General features: G+C 39.8%; 2 protein-coding genes across 2 annotated transcripts in view; both read right to left on the bottom strand.

The window, feature by feature from the left end:
• Window positions 1-4,239: 4,239 nt before the first annotated feature.
• Window positions 4,240-18,187, bottom strand: part of LOC138746671 (anoctamin-5-like) — a 159,699-nt gene continuing 145,751 nt past the window's right edge. The window contains exon 23 of the mRNA XM_069904970.1: window positions 4,240-4,403. The gene's annotated coding sequence lies outside the window, so the exon portion shown is untranslated. The remainder of the gene's footprint in view (window positions 4,404-18,187) is intronic.
• Window positions 7,797-10,509, bottom strand: LOC138757111 (P2Y purinoceptor 1-like). The gene is made up of 2 exons (XM_069923934.1): window positions 10,471-10,509; window positions 7,797-8,780 (listed from the first exon to the last, which is right to left on the bottom strand). The coding sequence occupies exons 1-2, from the start codon at window positions 10,507-10,509 to the stop codon at window positions 7,797-7,799; spliced, it is 1,023 nt and encodes a 340-aa protein (XP_069780035.1).

Here is an 18,187-nt window from a genome sequence, read left to right as displayed (position 1 = left end):
TAAGGGAAAGCACCCAACTTTGCATTGTTGTATAATAAATGTTCTTTGTTCTCAATTTTTGTCTCGAGCTATTTCTGTGAAGGTACTTCTGTTTCTAACAGGGAGATGAAACGTATATTCCTGCTGCCAATTGTCTTTCTACGATCCAAGCCAAGCATACTGTGGAGGCTGCCATTCCAATTGTGTGTTCATCAAATGGATGTTTCACCTAAAGCTTCCATCAGGACCAGTGGAGCTTCAGATACTCCAGGACAAAATTCATTTGGTTTCCAAATGTAATTCTTAAGATGGCTGGGACCTACTAATCATACAATGTTCAAACCTCTTTTATATTTTTGATGAATGGTCAGTTTGAAATGTTTATATGGATTCTCCATTCAATGATGAGTAAAATATTCTGCTGAGTCTTTCAAGCATTTTGCCTTTTATTCTTTGATGATATACTGTGGAAATGACTGGCATGCTGTATGTGGCCTCTGCTTTCTAAGGGTCTGGTATCTATTTCTACTAAATCCAGAGGTGTGATTCTATTAACACCCTGATTACAGGATGACTGTATTTCTACATGTGTTAATAGAAATCAAAATGAACACTCCTGCCACAGGAGCTCTGATACCTGGAACTGGCAATAATGTGTGCAAGGGAGTTGACGCAATAATGCAAAGTTACCTGTCAAAAGGTCTGTTGGGATTAATAAGCAATGTCAAACAGATTCCTGATGGAACAAAGCACTCAATTATAAAACAATTGAATATAAACACATAACTCTAGACAATTCCAGTAACCTGGAAAGAATTACAATGATTTAGCTGTAAATTGTCACCAGTAGATTATTAAATATTAAATTACCTATGACAGAAAGAAATAAATAGCTCATGTGGGATTCCATTAATCAGCTGAAACCTTGCCAGGAGCACAAGTAGAGTCTGGCATTATTAGAAATGACAGATTTCAAATGAATGCTCTGAAGTCCACTGGCAAACTAAAAGAAGGTTATAGGCCATCTATTCTAACACAACTTTAATCCAATTTCTATCATAATGTGATTAGTAACAGTTAATTACATTTGATCTGATTAGAGTCAGTGACCAGGTTGAAGGTTAGGGAAGAGATGCATTTCTAATTAACTGATGAAGCCTTAAGAGATGTATCTTTTCCATGTACAGAAAACAGGCCTTGAATAAACCTGCCGCAGGTATGTTTATTATGAGTCTACCTTGTAATCCTCAGATAAGTTGGAGTTCCTAGAAATTAAACATGTGATATAATTTTATATATAATGTAACATAATGGCCAATCAGTTCAATTCTGCATCCCACTCCTGCATTGACGTCTGTCCATGGCCTCATCTGCTGCCAAACTACGGCCACCCGTAAATTGGAGGAGTAACATCTAATATTCTCTCTGGACACTCTCCTACCAGATGGCATTGACATCAACCTCTCTGGTTTCTGCTAGCCCACACCCTGTTCTCTCTCTCTTCCCTATTCATGTCTTCTTTTCTCCAGCTCTCTGCCCCATCCCTCTCCATTCACAGAGCCATCCCCTCTCCCTCCCTTATCCACCTATTAACTCCTGCCTAAGGGACTGTGCTTCTCTCCCACTATTTTGTTTGGGCACCTACCTACATTTTGCTCATGCCTCGATGAAGGGCTCAAGCCTGAAACTGGTTATCTTTATGAAATAAAGTACATTGTTTGATCTGCTGAGTTTCTCCAGCATGGTGTTTTTATTTCAATCATGATGTCTGCAGATTTTTATGTTTTACTCATGTCTGTGTACCAATTGATTTGAAGGACATCAAGGCTACCAACATGGATGTCAGAAAAACTGCAGACACTGCAAACAAAGGAAGATGGAGGGACTCAGTAGATCAGATATTACCCATGGAGTGAAATAGAAGGTCAGGATTCTTTACACTAGACAACAAAATAATTTGCTTCCTGAACACTTTTGTGTGTATTTTATGGATTTGGACTGTTGATCATGAAAATCACCTTAAAATGTTCCTATCACATACCTTTTTTTAGATATAACCTTTTTTTGTGATTTCTTGTCATATTTTAAGTCTACCAGTATATTGTCCACAAAGCAAGTTGTTTTGGTCAGTCCAACCATGACTGGGCATGCACTCAGTGCAGGTACCATGCAAATGTTGTCTTAGGCCTGGATATGCTAAGTCAGGATAGACGCAGGCAGGCTATAAAAGCAGCTTTGGTTGTAAAATTGGTGACCAAGACAAATTCTGAGTTCCTCACATATGTTGTGCAGTCAAACTGAGAGCTTGGTTCAGAAGTACTGAGAACTGTGCCTGGAATGCACATAAGATGGCTATTGGACAGGCACATGATTATAGAGGGATATGGATCACATGCAGGCAAAAGAGATTTAACTTGGCACTGTGTTTGGCGCAGCCAACATGGACTGAAGAGTCTGTTCTCAGTTTAAAAGCTGCATACTTTGTCTTAAAGTTTAGAGAAGTTCTACCAGCAAAATTTAGCCTGATCTAAAATTAATTCATTTGCCAGAAGGGATCTGGTTGATTTTGCCCAAAGTTAAGCCATTCTTTAGTTAACTTGGTTAACTATTGCTAACATTAATAAAGCATTTTACATGATAGTCACGGTTGTCATTTGGATAACATATGGATGGGCACATATTAACTCTCAAAGTCAACAATGAGATAAGGGGGAAATGATCCATTGTAGTGATATGGCGAGAATGGAATAGTTGGCAACATTGGTCAGTAGCACAGTGCCACCTGGTGTTAAACTGGATGATGATCTGTGTGTGTGTCGCGAGAATTCACAATAATGATTAACAGCTCAAAGACTCATATAAAAAAAGTAATCTTCATTAGATCTTCATTAAATGAGAGAATGGCATGACAAAGAAAAGGGGCCTTTTAGCCCAATCCATCCATACAGGCTGTGGTGCCTATCTACACTAATCCCATACCTGCAGCATGCCCATATCCCTCTACATCTTCCCTATCTAAGCACCTGTCAAAATACCTCTTAATATTGTATCTGCCTCCAGTACCTCCTCCGGCAGCCTTTTCCATGAAAGACCCACCCAGCAGAAATCTTTTAAATTTCTCTCCTCTCACTTTAAACCGATGGCCTCAAGTTCTAGGCTCCCCTTTCCCTGAGCAAAAGGCTCTGACTATCGATCCAGTCTATGCCATAATTCCACAGTTCTCCATTTGAACAATTTTTGACTTCTTCTGTTCCACTGAGAATAAGCCAGCCTATCAATGCTGCCTTTAATTCTGCAACTCTCTTTTCCAGGCAACATTCTGGTGAATCTTTTCAGCACTCTCTCTGTCGTTACCAAGTCCTTCCCATTCTGTGATGGCCAGAACTGTACTCAATACTCCATATAACCTGAAAACAATGTTTTGTACAACTCCAACATAACATCCTCACTGATACTCAAAGCCTTGATGACAAGTATAACAAATGTCTTTTTCATTACTTCATCCATCTAGGGGAAATTTCTTCATGCAAAGGGTGGTTGGGATGTGGAAAAAGCTTCTGGCAGAGGTGGTTGAAGCAAGGACGTTATTTACATTTAAGGAAAGATTAGATAATTACATGGAGGGGAGAGGATTGGAGGGGTATGGACCAGGTGCTGGTCAGTGGGACTAGGAGGGTGGGGATTTGTTCCGGCAAACTGGCCTGTTCTGTGCTGTATATGGTTATATGGTTATAACACCACTTTCAGTGACTATGCAGTTTAAGGTCTCTCTATACATTCGTGCCCCAAGGTTCCTGACATTCTCTATGTGTCCGATCAGAATATTACTTCCCAAAGTGCATGTCCTCATGTCTCAATTAATTCCATGTGCCCCCACGCCGTCCAACTTTCCATCTGACCCATGCCCTACTCTGTCTTTAGGAAACCTTCTTCATAATCTATGACTCTACCAATTTTTATGTTGTCTGCAAACTTTACAAACATGCAACCTACATTCTAATCCAAGGCATCTATATACAGATGAGAAACAACAAAGGTCCCAGCACTAATCTCTACTATAAATAATTTCTTACACTCTACCTTGTGCGTCCTATCACAATTTTGGACCTATAATTTCCCAGTTATTAAGAATAAGTGATAATTTAAATCCCTTCATAAAACATCAGAGACAAATTATCTTTTATTTTACTTCATTAATTGATATATCATGGTGTAATCATGGTGACTGAATTTAATACTAATATGACATTTTCCATGATAAAGATTATTCGCCTCAGTTATTTACCATATTTATCAAGACTTTGATTAAGAAAGGAAAGACCTTGTATGATGTTGATCCACAAAGATAGGAAGAACCTCATGCAATTTTCATTCTTCCCCCACTGCTGCAAACACTAGCATGGGCATCCATCCACGTGTCGAACCTAGATGTGGTACAGAACATTTGGGATAAGCACTAAGGGGAAGGCAAATTCATTAAAACTAAATAGGCCCTTCAAAGATTATCTGAAAGAAATTAATACCAAAGAGGTATAAGTATTGCAGCTATTGGGTGATGCTTTGATTTAACCCCATCCTCTGTTATAATAATCAATTCCAGGCATTGTACTTCAGAAAGAATACATTTGATCTAGAATGGGTACAGACAAACTCACCAAAATAACACTAGCATTATAAAAATTTGGGATGAGAAAATATTGCATGAGGATAGAAGAATTAAGGGGAGATTTTGTTTTAAACCAACCAGGGCATGTTTCAGGACTTCCTATAGTTTGTGAATGATGCGAAGATTGTTAGAGTTGTGGATAGGTTACAACAGGATCTTGACAGGAGGCAGAGTTGGGTGGAAAAGTGTCAGATGGAGTTCAATCTGTAAGTGTGAGGTGATGCATATTGTAAGGTCAAACTTGAAGGCAGAGTGCATGGTTTATGGTAGGATACTTAATAGTATGGAAGAACATTTTGGGATATAAATCCATTGATTTCTCAAGGTTGCCGTGTAGGTTGATAGCCTTTGGGATGCTGAGCCTTGTTAACTGGGGGATTGAGTTCGGGACACATGTGGTGATGTCGCAGGTCTATAAATTTCTGGTGAGACTACATTTAGAATATTGTGTTCAGTTCTGTTTACCTCATTACAGAAAAGATGTGGAAGCTATGGAGAGAGTGCAGAGCATATTTACCAGGGTGCTGTTTAAATTGGAAAATATGTCTTATGAGCTAAGGTTAGAAGAGCGAGGGCTTTTTCGATCTGGAGTGTGAAGGATGAGCAGTGACTTAATAGAGGTCTACAAGATTATGAGAGGCATAGTTAAGGTAGACAGCCAGCACCTTTTTTCCAGGGCAGGAATAACAAACATCAGAGGACATTGGTACAAAGTGAAGGGAAGAAAGTTTAGTTGAGTGGGACTAGGAGGGTGGGGATTTGCTACGGCATGGACTAGTAGGGCCGAACTGGCCTGTTCTGTGCTGTAAGTGGTGAAATGGTTCTATGAGCCATTAGAGTTGTGAATAGCTGGAATATATTGGCAGGGGTGGTGGTAGAGAATGGAAAAATAGGAGTATTTAAGAAATTCTTAACAGGCACATCGATGAAAGAAAAATGGAGGGTTTTGTGGCAGGGAAGGTTTTTTTTAGGTATATATATATATATATATAAAATTTCAAGTGTTTGGTGGAATGATGTCCTATGAATGAAGCTTAAATGCAGATCAGTTAAGATCTTGTTGAGTGTCAGGATTGTCTAGAATGGTTTTCTTCTTTGTAGGAACTGGGAGAACAGAACAGAAAGGATGCATGGGGATTATGAGATTTTGACGACAAATATATTTTGTAGAAAAGATGAGTGGCTACCTAGGTTTTAGCAGATTGTACTGTAAGTACAATGCCCTCCATAATATTAGGGAGAGACTTTTTTTTTTCCTTTATTTACCCCTGAGCTCCACAGTTTTAAATTTGTAATCAAACAATTCACATGTAATTAAAGTGCACATTTCAAATTTTATTCAAGGTTATTTGTACACATTTTTGTTTGTCCATGTAGAAATTACAACACTTCTTTTATTACATAGTCCCCCTTATTTCTGGGCACCATGATGTTTGGGACATTTGGCTTCATTATATTTATGAGTGTTTGTTTATGTTTAATTGCTTCATTGGTACAGGTATAAGAAAGCCAGGCTTGCATTGAAACTTTTGATCACCTTTGGAGTCTGTAGTTGCTATTGTTCAACACAAGAACCAGAGTTGTGCCAATGAAAGTCAACAGAAGCCATGATGAGGTTGAAAAACAAGAATAAAACAAACCTGAGTAGTGCCAACATCATTAAGAAGAGTGTACAGGTGAGCTCAGAAATCACAAAGGGACTGGTAGGCCAAGGAAGACCTAATGACAGAAGAATTTTCATATAATGAAGAAAAATCCTCAAATGCCAGGCCGACAGATCAAAAACACTGATCAGGAGGCAGGTGTGGATGTGTCAATGACCACTGTCTGAAGAAGACTTCATGAACAAAAATATAGAGGCTACACTGCAAGATGCAAACCATGGCAAACGTGGCATGCTTTGGATCTTGGGCTGTTCCTTTATGCCGCCACACTTTACTCCTACCATCACTCTGATACAGTTAACCTTGGTCTTATCTGTCCACTAGACATTTTTCCAGAATTCTGCAGGTTCTTGTAAATATTTTTGGCATACTGTAATCTGGCCACCATTTCTGTGGCTAACTAATGGTTTGCATCTTGCAGCATAACTTTTGTATCTCTGATCATAAAGTTTTCTCCATATAGTAGTCATTGAAATATTCACACCTGCTTCCTGAAGAGTGTTTCTGATTTGTCGGACATACATTTGGGGATTATTTCTCTTCATTATGATGAGAATTATTCGGTCATCAGCAGTGGAGATCTTCCTTGAAATACCAGTACGCTCTTTCTTCTTAATGATGTTCCAAACTGCTAATTTTTGCAATCCTTACATTTGGGTGATGGCTATTACTGTATTATTTGTTTTTCAGCCTCATAATGACTTTTTTGATGTTCATTGGCACATCTCTGGTCCTCATGTAGAAAACCGGCAACTACAGATTCCAAAGGTGATCAAAAACTTTGAAGCAAGCCTACATCTCTTATACCTGCACCAATGAAGCAATGAAATATACCTGATTTATCACAAACACCCATGAAGCCAAATGCCCAAAACATAATGGTGCCCAGGAATAAAGGGAATATGTATATAAAAGGTGCTGTAATTTCTACATGGTCAAACCAAAATGTATACAAATAACCTTGAATAAAATCTGGATTGTGTACTTTAATTACATGTGAATTGTTTGATTACAAATTTTAAACTGTGGAGCACAGGGGCAAATAAAGGAAAAAAAAATCTTTGTCTCAAACATTATGGAGGGCAATGTAGATTCCAATAAATAGATCTTAAAGGATAGTTCTAAACTTTTTTATTTTTTTATACATCCTGCTGATTGAAAGATGCCCTTTAATATTAAAAATACCATCTCATTGGCTAATTATTCCAAATAAAATAAAATGACTGGCAGATCAAACATGTCAGAGAAAACTTGGTATTTAGACAGAAATGTTTAATTAAGAGAAATGTCATTATCAACTGCCAGAGAGATGTTAAATATATATTTGCAGTGGAAAGCATTCAAAGTAAGTTAACCATGTGGAAAATGGGCAAATATCTTTCTGGTCACATTGTACCACGGACTTTTGTAAAGGGCTTGGATTCCATGGTGACAAATGATTAATGTGTGATACAAGATGTGCAAAAACATCCTGGATGCCAAACCCTCTAGAGTGGGTGAATTGCAGCCACTTTGAGCCGAACCTGCTGTTTGGTCTCCCCGCAACAAACGTAAAGGGTTTTTCTTAAAGAATTCTTAGCGTTGCCATTTGTTACAAAATAAAAGAAAGGATTGACACAGGTGTTTAAGCTACAGATGGCCATTTCCATTGAGAAGCTTGCATCCAAGCTGTTGATCAATCTGGTTTGATTGTTGCTCATGGCTCTAATGGTGATGCAGGCATTCCTAATGAGGTGATAGGGCAGGTACATGAGGCTAAAAATGATCAGGACAGAATACATCAGCCTGAAGAGCTTCTTCTTCTTTTGAACACTTTTCAAGTTATGCCTTTTGAGCTCTCTGGTGCAGCTCCAGTAGCAATAGTAGATGGCCATGAAGGGGAGGACAAAGCCAGTCACTGTGCTGATCACCGAGTAGGGCAATGTCTTGCCAGTGCCATAGGAGAAGATGTAGAGGGTGCAAACGGATTGGTTGCTGGAGCAAGGGATGACAAAAGTCATGAAGACGGAGGGGATACTGACTATTGCAGACAGCACCCAGATTCCAACGCACACGAACAAGGACTGCCGCATGTTCAGCAAGAAGAATGATTGCAAAGGATGGACAATGGCCAGGTAGCGGTCCAGGCTGATGCACGTCACAAAGTAGATGCTGTTATAGAAGCAAGTATGGTACATGCACCTCATGATCTTGCAAATGACATTGCTGAAAACCCAGTGCAGCCTGCAGAAGTGGTAGTGAATGAAGAAGGGGAGGGTCAGGATCCACATGGTGTCTGCTATTGTCAGGTTGCAGAGAAACAAGGTGCTGCGGTTCCAAGGTCTGGTCTGGCGGATCATAACCCACAGGACCAGGCTGTTCAAAGTTAGCCCAATGATTAAAACCATCAGAAATATCAGTGGGACTACATAAACCTGAATGAAGAACAATGCTTGATCCTGATCCAAATAGCAGAAAATAGATTTCAACCCCTGGAAGAGAGGAAGGATTAGCAGATTAAGATCACAATTCCATCCAAAAAAATGGCCTGGCATTTATCTACATCTTTTCATCACCTCTAACCCCACTCAGGGGCTACACTGCCAATGAAGTATTTGTGGAGCTGTATTCATCGGGAGACCATGGGGAATACAGCCTCTAATTTGGGCAGTTCCAGACCACAGGTGACATTATGACCATAAATCAACTTTTAACAATACTTCGGAACCATTTTTTGGGGAAAGAAGCTGAAAAAAATTTATATAATAGATGATACAATATAAATATCAATAATAACTTATTGGGCATTCTTGCAAACCAGACTTGCAATATCTCCTTGTGTGGCCTGATCCATGGAATGTCATTACAGTTGACTCCAGAGCAAGATTTTAACCTCGCATGTGGCACTGGCATTCACTGCTTTCAAAATTTACAGCCCAGAACACATACATGCATGAACAAAAGATATTGTAAGACAAATCTCCAATATATTTCCTCAAATTTGAAGATTGAGTGAAGTATAATGATTTGGGTAACACTAAGCTTTCAATGTCTTGGGATTTTTGTGTTGGGAAGAATAAAAATTAAATGAAGGTCAATCATTTGCGTGTAGAAGGCACTGGCAGGCGAGACATTTCAGATGGGTTCCTATCAACTCTTAGTAATTTAATACTACAGACTCATTTTATAAACCCATCTATTCACCGGCCAAACAATGATAAAACTTCCTGCGGTTACAATGTCCTCATCAAATTGTATCACAACTTGGCACAAGAGAGGCATTCTACAAGGCGATACTTTGGATCCTGATTTCAGCTTCAATGTACATGGTTAATAACATCTGATATTAATTTCTTGCACTTGACTAGAATATTTAAAAATCACTATTTTGTCAGGTTTAAATATTCCCATGTTTATATTATTTGTGCCTTGGAGATATGTTAACACAAAATATGAACTGCAACCCTCCCAGTAAATGCATTATTTGTCCTTTGGAAAGCTGGGAAGTGATTGTGAAGAATGGCATTCTTTTATTCCCATTAAAACCACCCCTAAAACTACACCATTTTTCTCCAGTCATCCAAAAGACACAGAAATGTATTAATTTTACTCAAATTCACGTTTGGAAATGGCACCACGCTCACCTCCGCATTTGCGGCAGTCATAATCCAATGCTGCTACTTGTCCGAGTGAGAAGCTGTGGATCTCAGGCGATCTCATTAGTCTGTAAGCAGTCAGGAGGCTTTTTAGCTGTTCAATACCTTTTCACCAAGTAACCAGAATATGTGATCTGCCACAACTATTAGTTCTTTATCTAAATAGCTGCATCGTCGATTTTGATAACATCTCCCTTGGCAAACGTTGACATAGTTTCCTAAAAAACATTCAAGCTGGAAAATACTGAAAGGAATTGTCAACAGAAATCAGTGTGAAATAGGCCAGATTAATTTGTACTTTCACCAGGAGGTGACCACGTTCAAATCCAATCCTAAATCGATCAAGAAATTGCTATTGACAGGCATCTTCATTCCAAAAGCAAATGTGAAATTCTGGTAACAAGGTGTTGAACAAAATTAATGTCCTTGGTGTGGTCTCCTCCACATCAGTAAGACCACATACCTGAGCTCTGCCTGGAGGTCCAAGCTAAAACTCCTGCTTGCTCTTCATTTTAATTTCCCTTACCGTTCCCACACAGATAAGCTTGTAATCTTCGTTGTCCATTGCCAGGGTGAGGCTAAATGTAACCTTGAGCAACACATCATTTTCCTCCTGGACAGAGTGAATTTTCCAACTTTAGGTAACCTTCACCTCTATCTGCTTCCACTGTTATGATCTCTCATTTACCTACTCCGATTTCCATCTTGTATACTCTCTGGCAGCCTCCAACCAGATGACATTAATGTCGACACCTTCAGTTTCCATTAGACCCCCTCCCCAATCTTTCCCTATGTCTCTTTCTCTCTCTCTTCCTACTTTCCTCCAGCTGTTACCACAAAGCTAAAAACATTCCCCCCCCATCAATTCTCACCTTTCTTCTCTCCTGTGACCCATCCATATCCAATTAACATCTTTTTTTCTATTGATCTAAACTCCTCCCCATGTCTTTTCTTTCCTTCTTCCCAGCCTTTTAATTCAGACCTCTGCCTGCTTTTTGCTCATTCCTTGAGGAAGGCCTCAGGCTCGAAACGTCGGTTATATCTCTTTACCTCCTATGGATGCTGCGAGATCTGCCGAGTTCCTCCAGCATTTTTGTGCTTTCACTTTTCACTCTAACACGACTTCCTTCCCTCCAATTAGTTTTTTTTTTCTCAAAATTTTAAATTAAAAGAAAATTTACAACACATGAGAAGGTAATTTCGTCCATTGAAAAACTACCACCCAATTACACCCACTGAACTGAAAATCCTGTTCATTTCTGGAGGATGGGATGAAACTGGAATATCTGGAGAAAACATCATGGGGAGAATATACAAACTCCTTACAGATGGCACCTTTTAACTGTTTCTCCAGTTCTCCCATCATCTATTGGAGGAGAAAGTTTGACAAGATTTTGGAAATAATTTCTTTTAGGAAAGCTGGGTAGCTATTGCACATCATCTTTGGCTTGGCTTCGCGGACGAAGATTTATGGAGGGGGTAAATGTCCACGTCAGCTGCAGGCTCGTTTGTGGCTGACAAGTCCGATGCGGGACAGGCAGACACGGTTGCAGCGGAAAATTGGTTGGTTGGGGTTGGGTTTTTCCTCCTTTGCCTTTTGTCAGTGAGGTGGGCTCTGCGGTCTTCTTCAAAGGAGGTTGCTGCCCGCCAAACTGTGAGGCGCCAAGATGCACGGTTTGAGGCGATATCAGCCCACTGGCGGTGGTCAATGTGGCAGGCACCAAGAGATTTCTTTAGGCAGTCCTTGTACCTTTTCTTTGGTGCACCTCTGTCACGGTGGCCAGTGGAGAGCTCGCCATATAACACGATCTTGGGAAGGCGATGGTCTTCCATTCTGGAGACGTGACCCACCCAGCGCAGCTGGATCTTCAGCAGTGTGGACTCGATGCTGTCGACCTCTGCCATCTCAAGTACTTCGACGTTAGGGATGAAAGCGCTCCAATGAATGTTGAGGATGGAGCAGAGACAACGCTGGTGGAAGCGTTCTAGGAGCCGTAGGTGGTGCCGGTAGAGGACCCATGATTCGGAGCCGAACAGGAGTGTGGGTATGACAACGGCTCTGTATACGCTTATCTTTGTGAGGTTTTTCAGTTGGTTGTTTTTTCAGATTTGTTGAAATTTTTCAAGTGATTCTTCATGAAAAGGTGCATTTTGTGTTCGCTTGTTCGCCCTGGCAGGGTTGCTTAAAGATTTTTTTTGTCACTGCTCAGAGTTTATAAGAATGGGACTATTGCTCCTGCTGGTGTCATCTCCTTCCAAGATGTACAAAAATCATTTGTCACTCACTTTGAATCTATTCAGAATGGCTTCGAAACCAGAGTCAATCAAATACAGGTTTCAACTTACCAGTCAATTTCGAGCAAGTCATCTTTATAAATCATTAACATCAGTCTCACCTGATGGTAAAATAATCTCAAGTTGTCTGTACTCTGTCTGTACATGTATGTACTCTGACAATAAATCTGAAATGTAAATATTATAATAAAACAAATAATGAGATATTCAATGAATTTACCCGTGTTCCAAGGAATAACCCAAAGTTCTTTCTCTTATTTTTCCTCAGGCTGTCTTTGAAGAGTAGAAATTGAATAGCTGTTTTACATTTTTCTGTACATCAGCAACCTCATCATCTTTAACACAAATTTAAGAAAATAACTGCTCCAGCGAGAAATCTGCCCAAGTAAACCCTCGGTTAAATTACTCTCTTGATCATCAACAAATTATAGATAGAAATCACCCCTGTCCACCCAGTATTACTGATCTGACCCATTTGTGGTCATGTTAGAGCAGGGATAGCTTCCTAAGGTGTGAAAATTTATTTTGGGATAAGTACCCTGCAGTGCCAGAAATCCTTATTTTAAATTTAAGTTAATGGTACAATGCAGTAATAGGCTCTTCTGGCCCACGAGCCAATGCTGGCCAGTTATGCCCAATTAACTGATGTGCCCGAACATTTTGAAGGGTGGGAGGAAATCGGAGCATCCAAAGGAAACTCACGTAGATGCAAGAGAATGTACAAGCTCCTTACAGACTGCACCAGATTCAAACCTAGGTCGCTGGCAGAATAGCACTACACCAACTGCTACCCTGATCGTGCAGGCCAAGCATTCAAAACATTCAAGTTTAGAGACAATTAAAAACTTTGATTTTATGTAGCAGGGAAGGACATTGACTTAGTTTGTAGAAAAAAAATTCTCCAGCGGCTTGCAGATTATGGTGCCGTGCAAGAAATAAATTTTGTGAAAATCATTTGGTTCTGATGATCTCTATTAATTTTTATTCTTCACAAAGCTACTGCAATTCTAGTTTCTAGTTTTCTGCATATCAACCTGCCATATTTCAACAATGACTTCAGCTAATCAATACGTTATGAATGAAACACACTCTGAGATAATGAAAGACACCAAAGTGATCAATAGGAATGCAAAATCTTTCCGATAAAAATTTCTCGTCTAAGGCGTGAGATTATGCTTATTGGTGTGAATATTTTTTTTACTTCATTCATGGGGTATTGGGATCACTAGCAATTATTGTCCATTCTCAGTAGCTCTTGACCATTTTACAGTTAAGTGTCAACAATATTGGTGGGAGCCTGGAGATATATTGAGGTCAAATGAGGTCAGACCACTAATTTTCTTCTCTGAAGAGCATTATGAACCATCTTTTTATAATTCAATGTGATTGTTTCATAGCTGTTATAATTACATCTTGCTTTTCATTTCAGGTGTACTCAATTGACAGAATATGAACACCCCAGCTGTAATGATCACCTCACTGAACGGTGAGTTCAAGTCTCAGGTTCTCTCACCCAGAAATGTAATCATTCCATTATTGTACCTTAAAGTGAGGCATCTTGCTTACAGAATATGCTGTGGGATCAACAATTCCGAACGTGTTGTGCTATTTATCTTAAAACACGATGCATTTTGTGATAAATTGTTGCTTTCACCGAATGCCAAAGATTTACAATGATCTTGTTTGATATAAATTACTCCCCACAAAAGCGACTATTTAGTAAAATTAATAATGTTAAGGATAAACAGAGTTTGCAGTCAAGATGTGAGTGGTGTAATTAGCTTTAATCTTGATGGTGAAATTAATAATTTGAGGACACTGACAAAAAAAATCAACCTCTTTTATAGGGCTCAAGGAGACTAAAAGATACATTTTAAAAGTAAATAGACGATTTATGTTTTAATTTACTAATAAAGCAGCTAATTCCATAATAAAATGGTAAATCATTTTAGGTTCTTTAATTAGACTTCAGAATGACACAATAATTAAAAATTATATATTTAAAAAAAAACATATTCAGGTGCTTTAATCAAACTATGTCTGCAGGAATTGGAAAAAATTCCAAAAGAAAGTACATGGTAAACAGGTAAACAAGAAAATCTGCAGATTCTGAGGTCTGGTGGCCTACACAGAAGTGTTGGAAAAAAGTTTTGGTGAGTGAAGAAGGGCTCAGGCCCAAAACCTTGACTGCCTTTAACTTTCTGAACTTGCTGAGTGACCTGCTGAATTTCTCCAACACTTTTGTACAGCATGTGGTAACCGCCTGTCTTTTACTGTTCCAACTCTGGATGCAACAGTGGCAGAAGGACAGGAATGCAGAACCTAGTATGAGCAATTTTCTGGGTTTAAGCACACCTTAATGAACTCCAAAGTTGCTACAATAGCGTGGTGGAGAGCAATATGAGAGATCAATGTCTTAAGGGGAGTGGTTGTACTGGATATGACAATAAGAACTGACAGGGAAGGCTGACACTTAGTATAAATGAAAATATAGGTGTACGCCCTGACAGTGTACCTGACAGGGTACTGAAAATCTGTACCGACCAACTGGCCAGATTGTTCATGAATATTTTCAACCACTCTTTGTGGCAGTCAAAGTTTCCCACCTGCTTCAAAAGGGCATCAACCATCCCAGTACCCAAGAAGAGTAGTGTGAGCTGCCTCAACAACTGTTGCCCAGTTGCACAAACTTCTATTGTGATGAAGTGCTTTGGGAGACTGGTCATGGGCAGAATGAACATGGACCTAAGTAAAGATCTGGACCCACTGCAATTCACCTATCATCAGAATTGGTCCTCAGCAGATGCATTATCGCTGGATCTCCACTCAGCTCTGGGTCTCCTGGAAAATAGCAATTCATACATATGGCTACTCTTCATAGACTATAGCTCAACCTTCAGTGCCATTAATCCTACAGTGCTGGTCAAGAAGCTACAAACTCTAGGCCTCTGTACCCCACTCTGCAACTGGATCCTTGACTTTCCCATTGGAAGCCCACAGTAAGTACGAATTGGAAACATCTCCTCACTGATTATTAACACAAGCGCACCCCAAAGATGTGTGCTTAGCCCACTGTTCTACTTGTTATACACCATGACTGTGTGGCCATACACAATTTCAATGTCATCTGCAAGTTTGCTGATGACACCACAGTTGTCGGCAGAATCACAAAGGCAACAAGGAAGTATATACGAGGGAGATAGATCAGCTTGTTGAATGGTGTAATGACAACAAACTTGCACTCAACATCAGCAAAACCAAGGAGATGATTGTGGCTCAGTAATGGAGAGGATCAAGAACTTCATAATCCTGGGTGTCAACATCTCCAAGGATCTGGCTTGGATCCTCCGTGTTGTTGCAATCACAAAGAAGGCTCACCAGTAGCTATACTGTGAGGTGTTTGAGGAGATTCAGTATGTCACTGAAGACTATCGTAACCTTCGACAGGTGTACCATGGAGAGCATTCTGGCTGGTTGCATCACTCTCTGGTATGGAGGCGCCGACTCTCAGGAAAAGGAAAAACTCCAGAGGGTTGTTAACTCGGCCTGTGATATCACAGGCACCAGACTTCACTCCATTGAGGACATCTATACGAGGCAGTGTCTTCAAAAAGCACCCTCTATCCTCAAACACCCCCACCACCCAGGCCATGCCATCTTCACTATGCTACCATTGGGGAAAAAGATAGAGGATCCTAAAGTCAAACACTCAGCAGGACAAGGACAGCTTCTTCCCTGCTGCCATCAGATTCCTGAATAATCAATGAACCAAAGACACCCCCTTACTTTTCAAGCACTATTTACTGTTATTTTTTTAAAATATATATAGTAAGTTCGTAAGATGGTTCTAATATGAATGTTTACACTAGAATGCTGCTGTAAACACCAAGTTTCATGGCTTATTCATGACAATAAATCGTGATTCTGAAGGGAAATAGATGATGACCTGCAACACTGTCACATTATCACTGAAGAATATTAGTGACCCTTCCTTCTATTCAGACCTCAGCATTGAAGGTGCTCAGGAGAATCAATTTTTCTTCTTCTGGGTTGCAGAACTGTATTTAATCAAGGTTGAGGAGATGAAGTCTTGCTTGGCTTCATCCATAGGTTTCAGCATGGGGTGTGAGGTACAGAAAACCACAATGTGCTTATTTTATAAATAGATCTATTGCTGGGACACTTTTCCAAACTCTTCTTTGAAGCTCACTTTCCCACCCAGTTTCCTAATGCTGCATCACGTAGGAGACCATGAATCTGATAAACTCATTCTTTTTGCTCGTCACAGACACAGTCTGATATGCTGGGGAATTTCTGCACTCCGTTTTAGAATTCCACTGTTCCAAATATTTTATTGTTTCCTAATTCTAGTCCTTCACAATAAAGTAATTCATGAAATAACTCTGGTCTCCGATGTGCCAACATTGTGCAAATGTCAGCCACAGTAATGATGAGGAAAACATGGCCCCCATATGAAGAAAATACCTACATACCTTCATATGGAAGAGAAGCGAGCATTACAAAGCTCTTAAAGTGAAGCTCTCTCCAAGACAGATGTGAAGCACACCCCTTGACCTGTTTTACGAAATGTTAAACTGCCAGCTCAATGTAGATGACCAAGTCTACACTGAAACTAATCCTGCTCAGAGCAGATGAGGGCACACAACCCAATTTTTAGCGGCATCTTCCAAGAAAGATGTGTACCGCAATTCATTCTTCCCTCGTACAACTGAAGTATGGAATAATCATCACCTTACCACACTCACACAACCAGACCCAATTGAAGACTGCTCTTCTTCAAATATCTCCTGAACCACACCCTCCCTCACCTCCAGTTTAAACTCCATACAGAATATTTTGGAGTATCAAGAACTAAGAAGACACATTTTTATTTGCTCGACCCAGCCTTCAAAATTCAGCTCCATCTCTATTGGAGTCTGTGCGGCTGCAGGAGTGCTCGAGGTGAATCCATGGACATTCAATGTCTCCAAATGGATTCTATTTTGGTTCTCTTACTCCTATTGTAGGAGTGCTGGGCTATGCGCATGGTGACTCTGGTTTACGGCAGACAAAAGTTGAAATATTATCATGTATATTACATTTTTTATGTTATAACATGACAATAAAAGGAACCTTTGAACATGCGCATCAGATGGTAAGTCATTGATCTGAAGCGATGGCTTGGTGTAATCAGAGTAACCCCTGAAAGGATTCACAAGAACATCAGGACCCAATACCCATCATCTGCTGTCTCCCTTTCATGGCTCAAAAAAGGCCTTCAGGTGACTCTTTCACTGAAAGAACTACAGTAGAAGCCAAGATGGCCAAAATGCAGTATTCCAGCCGAGGTCTCACCAACATCTCGCAAAATTGCTACAAAACCTCACTGTGTTTAAACCTTTGCAATAAAGGCCAAAAAGCCTGCCTGCCTAACATAGAGATTCATGAACTAGATCACTTTTTACACTTTAAAAAAAATATAGAGAAACAGCACAGTAACAGGCCCCCATGTCCTTCAAATACCCCAATTAACCTATTACCCCATATATTTTTGAAAGGTAGGAGGAAACTTGGAGGAACCTATTGCGTAGACATGGGGAGAATGTACAACTCCTCGCAGACAGTGCTGGATTTGAACCTGAGTCACTGACATTGTAATAGCGTTGCGCTAACCACGTCACCGTTTTGAATTTCATTCACCCTCATTCCCTCTCCATTTAGATAATCTGCTTTTTTGATTCCACTTACTGACCTTAGGATGATTATGTGAAGATATGACAAATGAGCTTTAATATGGGGAAATATTATCAAAATGTCCTCATTTTAACCTATTTTCTTATTATTGGTAAACTTACATTTCATTCCCTGCCTCAGGTAATAAATTTAATCAGTAAACAACCAAAGGCCTAGAAACAAACACTGGGGCACTCCAGCCTGAAAAGAATTAT

This window comes from Narcine bancroftii, chromosome 1 (genome assembly GCF_036971445.1).
Source record: "Narcine bancroftii isolate sNarBan1 chromosome 1, sNarBan1.hap1, whole genome shotgun sequence".
NCBI lineage: Eukaryota > Metazoa > Chordata > Chondrichthyes > Torpediniformes > Narcinidae > Narcine > Narcine bancroftii.
The sequence above is the reverse complement of the archived record's forward strand: the minus strand, read 5'-3'. Positions and strand labels throughout refer to the sequence as shown.

Coding starts and splice junctions, on each gene's coding strand:
- LOC138757111 (XM_069923934.1), bottom strand. CDS start 10,509: ATGGACAACGAAGATTACAAGCTTATCTGTGTGGGAACG. Junction 8,781..10,470: donor AGCTTATCTGTGTGGGAACG/GTAAGGGAAATT, acceptor CCTCTCTTCCAG/GGGTTGAAATCTATTTTCTG.